General features: G+C 40.9%; 1 protein-coding gene across 5 annotated transcripts in view; it reads right to left on the bottom strand.

The window, feature by feature from the left end:
• The window catches only part of greb1 (growth regulating estrogen receptor binding 1), a 275,907-nt gene that overhangs the window by 89,970 nt on the left and 173,604 nt on the right, over nucleotides 1-12,333 (bottom strand). For all 5 annotated transcript variants that reach the window (XM_073056928.1, XM_073056930.1, XM_073056929.1 and 2 more), the window contains 5 exons: nucleotides 12,067-12,204; nucleotides 10,670-10,855; nucleotides 9,058-9,408; nucleotides 6,693-6,821; nucleotides 2,668-2,784 (listed from right to left, as the gene is read on the bottom strand). In XM_073056928.1, the coding sequence (XP_072913029.1) occupies nucleotides 2,668-2,784; nucleotides 6,693-6,821; nucleotides 9,058-9,408; nucleotides 10,670-10,855; nucleotides 12,067-12,204 (921 nt within the window). The remainder of the gene's footprint in view (nucleotides 1-2,667; nucleotides 2,785-6,692; nucleotides 6,822-9,057; nucleotides 9,409-10,669; nucleotides 10,856-12,066; nucleotides 12,205-12,333) is intronic.

The raw sequence follows: 12,333 nt of genomic DNA, 5'->3' as shown, positions 1-12,333 counted from the left end.
CAGCTTAAGAAGGGGCTGAGAAGAGCAAGAAGGGGGCATAACAAGGCCTTGGCGAGTAGGGTAAAGGAAAACCCAAGGCATTCTTCAATTATGTGAAGAACAAAAGGATGACAGGAGTGAAGGTAGGGCCGATTAGAGATAAAGGTGGGAAGATGTGCCTGGAGGCTGTGGAAGTGAGTGAGGTCCTCAATGAATACTTCTCTTTGGTATTCACCAATGAGAGGGAACTTGATGACGGTGAGGACAATATGAGTAAGGTTGATGTTCTGGAACATGTTGATATTAAGGGAGAGGAGGTGTTGGAGTTGTTAAAATACATTAGGACGGATAAGACCCTGGGGCCTGACGGAATATTCCCCAGGCTGCTCCACAAGGTGAGGGAAGAGATTGCTGAGCCTCTGGCTAGGATCTTTATGTCATCGTTGTCCACGGGAATGGTACTGGAGGATTGGAGGGAGGCGAATGTTGTCCCCTTGTTCAAAAAAGGTAGCAGGGATAGTCCAGGTAATTATAGACCAGTGAGCCTTACATCTGTGGTGGGAAAGCTGTTGGAAAAGATTCTTAGAGATAGAATCTGTGGGCATTCAGAGAATCATGGTCTGATCAGGGACAGTCAGCATGGCTTTGTGAAGGGCAGATCGTGTCTAGCAAGCCTGATGGAGTTCTTTGAGGAGGTGACCAGGCATATAGATGAGGGTAGTGCAGTGGATGTGATCTACATGGATTTTAGTAAGGCATTTGACAAGGTTCCACACGGTAGGCTTATTCAGAAAGTCAGAAGGCATGGGATCCAGGAAAGTTTGGCCAGGTAGATTCAGAATTAGCTTGCCTGTAGAAGGCAGAGGGTCGTGGTGGAGGGAGTACATTCAGATTGGAGGGTTGTAACTAGTGGTGTCCCACAAGGATCTGTTCCGGGATCTCTATTTTTTGTGATTTTTATTAACGACCTGGATGTGGGGATAGAAGGGTGGGTTGGCAAGTCTGCAGACGACACAAAGGTCAGTGGTGTTGTAGATAGTGTAGGGGATTGTCGAAGATTGCAGAGAGACATTGATAGGATGCAGAAGTGGGCTGAGAAGTGGCAGATGGAGTTCAACCCGGAGAAGTGTGAGGTGGTACACTTTGGAAGGACAAACTCCAAGGCAGAGTACAAAATAAATGGCAGGATACTTGGTAGTGTGGAGGAGCAGAGGGACCTGGGGGTACATGTCCACAGATCCCTGAAAGTTGCCTCACAGATAGATAGGGTAGTTAAGAAAGCTTATGGGGTGTTAGCTTTCATAAGTCGAGGGATAGCATTTAAGAGACGTGATGTAATGATGCAGCTCTCTAAAACTCTAGTTAGGCCACTCTTGGAGTATTGTGTCCAGTTCTGGTCGCCTCACTATAGGAAGGATGTGGAAGCATTGGAAAGGGTACAGAGATTTACCAGGATACTGCCTGGTTTAGAAAGTATGGATTATTGATCAAAGATTAAGGGAGCTGGGGCTTTACTCTTTGGAGAGAAGGAGGATGAGAGGAGACATGATAGAGGTGTACAAGATATTAAGAGGAATAGACAAGAGTGGACAGCCAGTGCCTCTTCCCCAGGGCACCACTGCTCAGTACAAGAGGACATAGCTTTAAGGTAAGGGGAGGGAAGTTCAACGGGGATATTAGAGGAAGGTTTTTCACTCAGAGAGTGGTTGGTGCGTGTAATGCACTGCCTGAGTCAGTGGTGGAGGCAGATACACTAGTGAAATTTAAGAGACTACTAGACAGGTATATGGAGGAATTTAATGTGGGGGGTTATATGGGAGGCAGGGTTTGAGGGTCGGCACAACATTGTGGGCCGAAGGGCCTGTAACGTGCTGTATTGTTCTATGTTCTAAGGCATTGGTCAGACTGTATTTGGAGTATTGTGAGCAGTTTTGAGCCCCTTATTTAAGAAATACTATCCACAATACCACCAAACTTTGTGTCATCTGCAAACTTGCCAACCCACCCTTCTACCCCCACATCCAGGTCGTTAATAAAAATCAGGAAAAGTAGGGGTCCCAGAACCAATCGTTGCAGGATACCACTAGTCACAACCCTCCAATCCAAATGTATTCCCTCCACCACTACCCTCTGCCTTCTGCAGGCAAGCCAATTTTGAATCAACCCAGACAAACTTCCCTGGATCCCATGCCTTCTGACTTTCTGAATAAGCCTACTGTGTGGTACCTTGTCAAATGCCTTACTAAAATCCATGTAGATCACATCCACTGCACAACCCTCATCTACATGCCTGGTCACCTCCTCAAAGAACTCTATTAGGCTTGTTAGACACGATCTGCCCTTCACAAAGCCATGCTGACTGTCCCTGATCAGACCATGATTCTCTAAATGCCCACAGATTCTATCTCTAAGAATCTTTTCCAACAGCTTTCCCACCACGGACGTAAGGCTCACTGGTCTATAATTACCTGGACTATCCCTACTACCTTTTTTGAACAAGGGGGCAACATTCACCTCCCTACAAACCTCTGGTACAATTCCCATGGACAATGATGACATAAAGATCCTAGCCAGAGGCTCAGCAATCTCTTCCCCCACCTCATGGAGCAGCCTGGGGAATATTCCGTCAATATGCCTTATAAAGCCTTGGGGCAGCCCCCTCATTGAATGGGAATATTGGATGCTCACCTGAACAAACTGTTGATCCTTCAACTGAGGCATCAAATTTCAATGAAGCATTGAAACCAGAACCTTGACTATTCTCTATCAGAGTGCACTTTTCCAAGAGTGTGTCGAGATCGCCATCTGGTTAAAGTACCAACAGAAGCAAAAACGTTAAACTCATGTTACATGTGGCAAATAAACAAAGTATAGTCTTGCCATTTAAATTTTCAGTTGTAGAATACATTGATATTCATAACGTTTATTTTCATTCTTCATGCATCTAAAATATATTTTGAAGTTATCAGAGTTTGCTCTCAAGGCCTTTGAACACAAAATGGAATTAATTTACCCAAATTTAATCAAGTAAGCACAGATCAGAACTCCCTCTCAGAAAGCTTTCTGCTTTTTTTCCTGTACACTGACCAGAGACACCAAGGAGACTTTCCAGTGCTGATTCTCTTGCTTTGTTCAGTTCTCATCAGTTCTATCTGCTGGCTTGATCTTTTCATAGAAAAAAACATTTCTTGGGCGGGGGGGGGGGGGGGGCGGGAAATGTCCAGCTTTTCATAACTAAAATTACTGTTGGTAACCACAGATAAGAATTTGAAATGTACCACTATTGTTGATGACAAGAGAAACTCTTCTCTTGATCACAGTTTAATTGAAACATCAGTCATAATCCTCTGAAGTTTTATGGCATTATCCTGAAGGTGGACCAGGAAATCGGCTGTCCAGATGGAAGACCTGACAGATTAGAGTCATAGAGAAATACCACACAGAAACAGCCCTCTCAGTCCATCTAATCTGTGCCGGACTGTTATTCGACCTGGACTCATTAACCCGCACCTCAATCACAGCCCTCCCATCCATTTACCTATACGAACATCTCTTAAATGTCCAAATTGAATCTGCATCTACCATTTCCACATTCGCACCACTCTCTGAGTGAAGACATTCTACCTTATATTTCCCTTAAATATTTCACCTTTCACTCTTAACCCATGACTATTTCAACATAACATCACAACTCCTATACTCAATATTTTAATTTATGAAGGCCAATGTGCCAAAAGCTCTCTTTAGGATCCTATCTACTTTGACACCAAGGAATTATGGATCTGCATTGCCAGATCCCTCCGTCTATCACACTCTACTTAGTGTCCTACCATTAACTATGTATGTGCTACCCTAGATGATGCTCCTAAAGTGAAACGCTTCACACCAATCGGCATTAAATTCCATCTGTCATTTTCCATTCCCATTTTTCCAGCTGGTCCAGATCCTGCTGCAAGCTTTCATTGTCTTCCTCATTATCCACTACAACCCAACCTTGGTATCATCCGCAAATATGCTGATCTAGTTTATCACATTATCACCCACATTGCTGATACAGATGACAAACAGCAATGGCCCTGAGATCACAATCCTGGAGGTCCTGTACTCTAACTTAGCATCTAACTCCTAAAACTCCTTCCTGCCTATGTCACTGGACCACAGCCTCTGACTGCTCATCCTCCTCAAGAATGCCAAGGGCTCGATCTGAGATGTCTCATCTAGGAATCACGTTATCAACCACAGAACTTCCTGTCCCTTCCCCTAACCAATCACTACTGCTCACATCTTCTCCCCCACTTCCCTTCTGAGTCACAGAGACCAACTGACTCTGTGCCAGAGATGAACTCTGTTGCTTTCCCCTGCTGGGCTGTGATCCCCAATAGTACACAAAAAATTTATATTTTTATTGGAGGGAACAGCCACAAGTGTAGTCAGCAACGGAGACTCAGTTACCTGTGTCATGAATCTTAGGTGTAACTACCTCCCTGTATCTCCTTTCAAAGATTCTTAGACTCCCGTATGAAGAGTTCATCCAACTCCAGTATCATTTCCCTGATGTGGGAAGCTGCCGCTGCAAGCACTCCTTGCAGGAGTAATTGTCAGGGGTAATGGAGGTCTCCCTGTCTTCCCACGCCCCACAAGAGGAGAATTCCACTGTCCTGATTGTCATTCCCTCTGCTCAAACTGTGCAATGATAAAGAAAGAAAGAAAGAAACATACCAGAAACTTACCTTAATCTCGCCTCTTGTAGGCAAAGCTTCTTGGGCCAAAGCCTCAGCTGCCCACTCCAATCCTGCCCGCTCCTCTCAAACCTAACTTCTTTTTATTTGCCCGAGTGCCTAATAACCCGAGTGATCTTAAGCTTCACAGAAAGACCCCACTCACTTTATAAATCTAGCCCTCACTCGCCACAAGTAATTGTTCAAGCACTAAACTTCTACAACCTCTCACTTCAGCAGTCTAAAGTAGCCCCCTGCTTCAAGCAAACATCAATCATACCTGTGCCCAAAAATATGGCAACCTGCTTCAATGACTATCCTGTGACACCATGATGAAATACTTCAAGCAGTTGGTCATGAAGCATATCAACTCCTACCTGAGGAGCAGCCTGGGTCAACATTAGTTTACCTACCACCACCACAGGACAACAACAGAAACTATTTCCTTGGCTCTTCACTCAACTCCAAAACTCCTAGACAATGACATCAGGAAGTTCTTCATTAACTACAGCCCAGCATTCAACACTACCATCTCCTTAAAATTCTTCAATACGTTCCAAGACCTGCACCTTGGTAGCTTCCTGTGCTACTGAATCCTCAAATTGCTCACAGGCAGACCCCATTTAGTAAAGATCAGCAACAACATCTCCTCCACACTCACCATCAGCATAGACGCACCACATGTCCCTGTGTTAAGCCCCTGCTTTACTCACTTGAAACCTATTATAGTGGAAAAGTACAGCTCCAATTCTGTATTTAAGTTTGCTGACAACATCACTGTTGTTGGCCGAATCAAAAGAGCTGACAAAACAACATATAGGAAGGAAACTGAAAATATGGTTGAGTGGTGCCACAACAACTTCTCAGTCAACATCAGCAAAAACCAAAAAGAGCTAATATTTGACGACAGGAGGAAGAAGCTGGAGTTCCATGAGTCAGTTCTCATTTGGGGTCCGGAGGTGCAGAGGGTCAGTATCTTAGATTTTCTGGTGTTATCATATTGGAGGACCAGTCTTGAGACCAACTCATAAATTTCATCACAAAGAAAGAACGAGTGCACCTCTACTTTCTTAGAGGTTTGCACAGATTTGGCATGTTATCAAATATTTCAACTTCAATAGATGCACAGCGGAGAGTATCCTAACTGGTTGCACCATGGCCTGGTATGGAAACACCAAAGCACAGGAACATTGAAGGCTATAGTAAGCAACCTATTCTATCACAAGCAAAACCCTTCTCAGCACTGAATACATTTACTTGGAGCACTGTCATACAAAAGCAGCATCCTTCACAAAAGAGCACACCATCTGAGCCATGCCCTCCTTTCACTACTACCATCAGGCAGAGGTAGAAAAGCCTTAGGTCTCGCACCATCAAGTTTAGGAACAATTATTACCTTACAATTATCACGCTCCTGAACCGGTGTGGATAACTTACCTGAACAGATTCTACAATCTGCAGGTTCACTTTCAAGGATACTTTACAATACATGTTCCGAGTACTATTTGTAGCTCCTGGACAACTATAATGATCTACTTAAACATGTGCCTTATAACAGCCTGAAGAGAAATGGCCTTTCTTTTATCCAACCAGCAGCAAAATGATATTGAGGGTTCTGGAGATAATGAAGATTTCCTACAATTCTAATTTTGATTCTAGTTTTCAGTAGGCTCATTACTATTTTGGACAACACACCAGTCTGAGAATCCGATCCAAGGCAGAAAGACATATTTTAATATATAATTACTGAATATCACAGCCTTGAATATGTGGACAATGAAACACATCTTCCTTCATACACAAGATGTTGTTAGGTGCTATTTCAGGTCAAGTAAGTTCACAGAGGAGTGGGGCCAGAAAATGAAGGCTGTTTTACCACCCCTACCCTGATAAACACCCACATCACAAATATGTAAACCAATTCCCTAGCAACCAGATAATAAGGAATGGGGTGGGGGGGGGGTGGGGGGGAAGCCGGTGACAACAATAATTTACCTGGACAAAGGCTGCTAAAGAAATCTCCTAGTGTCCCAATTTTCCCAGTGACAAGCTCATAGTTAATTTCTTTCAGATGCTCTTTTGGACCAAGCATTCTTCCAGTCAAAAATATAGCCTGACATTTCCCTAGAAAAATAAGAGGTATGTAAAAAGGAACAGTTGGGAACCTTTTAGAATGAAGTAGAGACATATCATTAGAGATAAACATGCCTTCACCACCTTCTCTTAGGCAACACAAACACCCCACTCAGTCTCTCCATGCTCCCACATTCCCATCATTCACTCCAACCCTCCTGTTCCACTACAAATTAAAACATGATTCCTAAGCTTTTAGCTCAAATGAAAGATAATTGATTTGAACCAAGAATTTTGCTTCTCCTTCCACAGATGATCCCTGATCTGCTGACTAACCCCAGCATTTGATATTTCTGTTTCGGACTTCCAGCACCTGCAATGTTTTGCTTTTCACTCACTGACTCAATATAGCTATGATGCACAACAACCACACATTAGTAACCTATTCTGACTGCAGAGTTACATCAGAAGTATACAGGAATACGTGCTTGCATTCTATGCATAAGGATTTCTTCCAAAGTCCAGTTAAACAGATTGGTTAGCTTGAATCCCGGTTGTATAGGGGGCCTTTTATTGAACTGAGATTCCTGGTTTTAAAAAAACACTTAAATCACAAACTGCTCCAGCCACCTTGCACTAATTTCTCTGAACTGTTAATGAAGGGCAGTGGGAGAGCATGGAGAATAGAGTTTGCATAGAACAGAGCCACGGGAAAAACAGGAGTAGTCCTATACATTGTGGCACTAAAAGTGCCACCAGCTCGCTGTCTTTAAAAATAATTCAAGTAAAATCTTTTTTAAAGAAGTTTCTCTCTTTTGTCAATGGGATTAAAGTGATAGGATGAATATTTCTCAGATTTCCAAAGGGGACACATAATTTTCTAAGAGTCTCTACTTACTGCACTACAACATAGTTTTAATGAAGCTGAGTAACAAATAACAGATGCCAATTGTGTTATCAATTTTCTGGTATTGGCAATACATTCCAATTTCTATTCCACTGCTATTTTATTTTACCACAGTGGCAACTAAGATGTAGAAATGAATAGAAAAGTCAAGAGAACAAAAGATCCATTGAATGAAATCATTATTCATTTAACTGCATTTATAAATTGTGTTGTTGGTTGGAGTACATCCCATGAAATTGCTAATTAGAAAATGGTGTTTCTATTCCCTGTAGTGTCTACTCCAATGAGATTTCTTCATCAACTTTGATGACATCTCTCTCCTGTGACCTTGAATCAAAAAAAGATTGAAAACACCAAATCACATGAAGATGAATTCTTACTAGCTTCCCACCAAATCACATATCATCCATACTTTTAGCTTATTGCTATTTATGGTAGCTTGCTGTGTGAAAATTGGGTTGTCTTGATTCTTGCATTACAAAAGAGAAAATATTTCAAAAAATGTCCCATAGATGAACTGTGAGATATCCCAAAGAGCATGAAATACGTGATGTAACTGCAAATTCTTTTATTGTCAGCTAAGCAATTAGACATAGTCAAATACTCTGACGTATTCTAGTTGGAGTGGTCACCTCTTAGAGCATGAAAAAATCTGAGTAAAGCACAGTAACTAACTGTGGAACTGTTAATGAGATTTCACCTTAATTGAGAAAAGTGAATGATGTAATTATTTCTGTCCATAAGCAAAACACTGTGGGTGCTGGAAATATGCTCTCTGAGAATGCCAACACAGACACATTGGAGACACTTCTGGAAATCTATAATATTCAACCAGCATTATATTAAAAAGTGCAATTACTTATCATGTTTAGTACAGTGAAAAGTACCTCAGTGTACAAAAGATGCAATACCAAAAAGAAACGATGAAGAAGCAGACAGAGAAATCAGCACAGGAATGAAACTTGGGAAGTAATCATTCAGAAGTGGGAACCACAAAATGTTAAAACTGGCTGAAAGGAGAGAAAAAAGTGTGAACCTAGTTAAAGGTAAACCACCCACCTCTGTAAAAGAGAGGAGGCGATGGATGAGGGTGATGTGTTCAAGCATATGAAATGCTAAAAAAAAGGTTGTTAAGAATGAGAGTGACAGACAATCATTTACCTTTACATTGTCATATAGGATGCCATTTGTGATTTTGATAAGAGACTATGGCAGTCCTGTGGTGGGGTGGAGTAAGAAAAATGCTGATGGATACTCATAAATGGAGATTCACTTAAGGTAGACATGGATTTGGAAACTGGATACATGTTGATATAGTAATGCAAGACAAATTCAACCTGAGATTTTACTGTTCAAGTTTCAAAAATATCAAATACTGACCTGTAACCACAACACATGACTCAGTGCTTTGGTTCTTACTGGTGCAAATGATTACCACAAAATTCTTTCCTTGTAATTTACCCTCACCAAGAAGTTTAAATGTTTCTGCAAGGCCTTCTGCCAATGAAATTGTCCAGTCAATAATCTTGACGACATTCTTACAGGAACTGGCCGCTAATTTAGCCAGCCAGGTGAGCTGCTTTGGGGTGACAGCCATAGCCTGCGATGACACATATGTTCCTATCTGAGAAATTGCTTGCTGGTAATGTTTGGTTTCAGTAAGATTAGACTCCTGCCATGCTCTCACCAATATATGTTCCAATTCCTCAATTAAGGGCACCTGATCTGGTTCTAGGAAACAAAAAATAAGTAAGTTCAAATATTCAAGATTTCAATGGTATAGAAATCTAACCGCTTATTATTTCCAATAAAAATCAGAAACATGCACTTCATAAAATAAAGAACTGACTTATAACAGCATTTTAGTTTATTCAATTACACAAGTGTACGATCGGGAGATAATCAGAGCTTCACAATAGACTTGCTAATGTAGAAATAAGTATTTCTTCATTTAGCAACATACTGTACATCATCAAGCCATCATTATTCTGAGCAGCCGTATGAATAATGAATATGTACTGAAAATGAAATAAATGATTAATAGAGTGATTTTAGTTCCTATTTTATAACTCCATTGTCAGTACAGCATCAGAAGATCACAGTGATTTATATGCCAATTTACGTCACTCTACATTTTGTGGCTATTAATTTTAACACTTCTTCATTCCGCTCTCCTGCCATGCATAAATGAATCCATAATGCAAGTTCAGTTCTATAAGAACACTGGTTATGTGAATCTGGGTAGTCTGGGTTCGGATCCCACTACAGAAACATGAGTAAAATAAGTATACTAACATATTACTGTAGTACCAGCAGACTGCTGCATTCATGATGTGATTTCTTTCAAGCAAGAAGATATTAATTTACCAAGTCATGAGGACATGAAGAACTCCACAACTTTATTTCAAAAGACAGCACTGCCCTTAGCCCTCCCTAATATTTATCCCTTAACCACTATAAGAATAATTCACTAATTATTACAATAGCTTCTGCAGTATCTTGACTTGGGTAAGTTGGCTGCTTGTTGCTTAAAAGGGACTATATAATTGCAAGAGGTTTGCATTTAACACATTGTTCCCAATACACTGACTTCTTGATTTCAAGTGGAGGCTTTGAGTATTGTTCTGAATATTTTAGGGTAAATCCACTAAAAAGTCGTGAATAATTTAAAACAACAACAACAAAAGAAATCGAGTTAAGAGTGATTGCAACAGCTTCTCAGCATCTTAAAAGAGGCTTCACTGGAACATTATCTGCCAGGATTTGATACAGAACCCATTAGAAAGTATTAGGGTAAACAAACAGATGTATGGCCAAAGAGATGCCGTTTGAGATGCAACTAAATGGAAGACAAATGTCTGCAGAGGATATAGGTTTAAGAAGAAAATTACAGGGTTAAACTGCTTACCTTTTTCTAGAAACTATACTTCTATTCAAAATAACTGAACCCTACTAATTTACGATCTGATAAAACTGCTTTTGAATTACTTACCAAGTTGAACAAGATAGTACACTGTTAGTAAGATCTGCATCTCTACAGACATTACTGTGGACACAGATGCACAATGCTGCTCATACCCTCTGGGTAAAGACCGGATGTTTCCATAGCAATTCTGTAGCAATGGATTAACCACCACATCATTCAGATTACCACAAAGGTGAGGAAAGCTTCCATGGCCTAAAAAAATTAAATTTTTGAATTAACATTTCAATTTATAATGATTAATTATTTCATTTTATTACACACTAGAGATTTTTCGGATTTAAAGGGAACGTCAAGTTCTTTTTTTATAACCATAAGAGAATAATTCTGCTGAAGATTTCATCTTCAGTACATAAGCAATTCTTTTGGTAGGCTTGGCACACTAAGTAAAATAATAATTTGTAAACCATGTGCTGTTAGTACCCGAACAATCAATCACATTCTCAAATTACCCTCCCAGTCCCCACATGGTGATAGATGAAACTAAATTTGGGAAAACTGAAATTCTACCTCTAATCACCATGCCAGTCAGAACATTGGTGCAGTAATTCAGATTCTGGTGTGTGTCTCAAAAAGAAGCAGGAGTCAATTTAAGATACAAAGGTCACATCTGATTGATATATTGGAGCCTCGGTTAAACTGTATATTAAAGGCAGAGTAATGAAATACAGTGACAGGCCAGAAAGGGTCAAGCTGATTGTTAGCAAAACTAAATCTCTGAATTGTTTTTCCTAGAAACCCCATGGAGTTATTTAAGAGTCACCCAATGTGCAGGGATCCTATCCTTTTCCAACCCAATTGCAAACACCAAGATAATCACTTTATCTGATTGCCAAGGATCACACCTATGGGCCCAAAGGTTTTGATGGACAAATTCTCACTCTGTCTGCACAGGTTGTGAAGATGACAATCCAGGCTTTGCCAACAAGTCCCAGCCAGACTCCAAATACCTCCCTCTACTCAGCAGGGGTGTCAAACTCATTTTAGGTCACGGGCCGAATTGAGCAAAATGCAGCTTCATGCGGGCCGGATCAGTCGGACGCGTGCGAACGCAGCTTTCGTTGCCTCCGTTTTTTCAGCCTGCTCTCATGTGTCTCAGTCTCTGCTATAACTACAAAGTGTTTCACTTTACAAATTCCGTTTCTTATGAAGAAGACTGCCGAATAAACACTAAAAACCCTGAAAACCTGGTACCTGAATAAACTCAGCATTAGCCATATCATACGCCATAGGCGCTTCGATTACTGGGGCCAGCTTTAATAGTAATTAGATATTATCTCGCGGGCCAAAGATAATTCCACCGCGGGCCTTGAGTTTGACATATATGCTCTACTGGGTCCAATCTGAACCTACTTTTCAGCCAGAATTGCCCAAGCGTCCAGTTCATTTCATTTACATTCAATTACCTTTAAAGATTACAGGTCGGGTCCCGCAGTTTTTAAGTAAATTATCAGGTACAACCACAGGCTCTTCGGAGGCTGTAAGTGGAGAATGAGCAGGTCCTAAATGACTGGACTGAGTCATGCAAGTCATTTCCACAAGTTCTGTAAGCAGTAAGGGGAATCAATGAATTTCATGAAAGACTTACATTCAGCAAGTGGTCCAGCATACAAATGTGGTGTACTTTTTCTGTCTTAACCAAGATAAGGTAAGAAGATGATGCTGTTTGACAG

Source organism: Hemitrygon akajei, chromosome 9, assembly GCF_048418815.1.
Source record: "Hemitrygon akajei chromosome 9, sHemAka1.3, whole genome shotgun sequence".
In the NCBI taxonomy this organism is placed as follows: domain Eukaryota; kingdom Metazoa; phylum Chordata; class Chondrichthyes; order Myliobatiformes; family Dasyatidae; genus Hemitrygon; species Hemitrygon akajei.
Note: the sequence above shows the minus strand (reverse complement) of the source record. Positions and strands in the feature narration are given on the sequence as shown.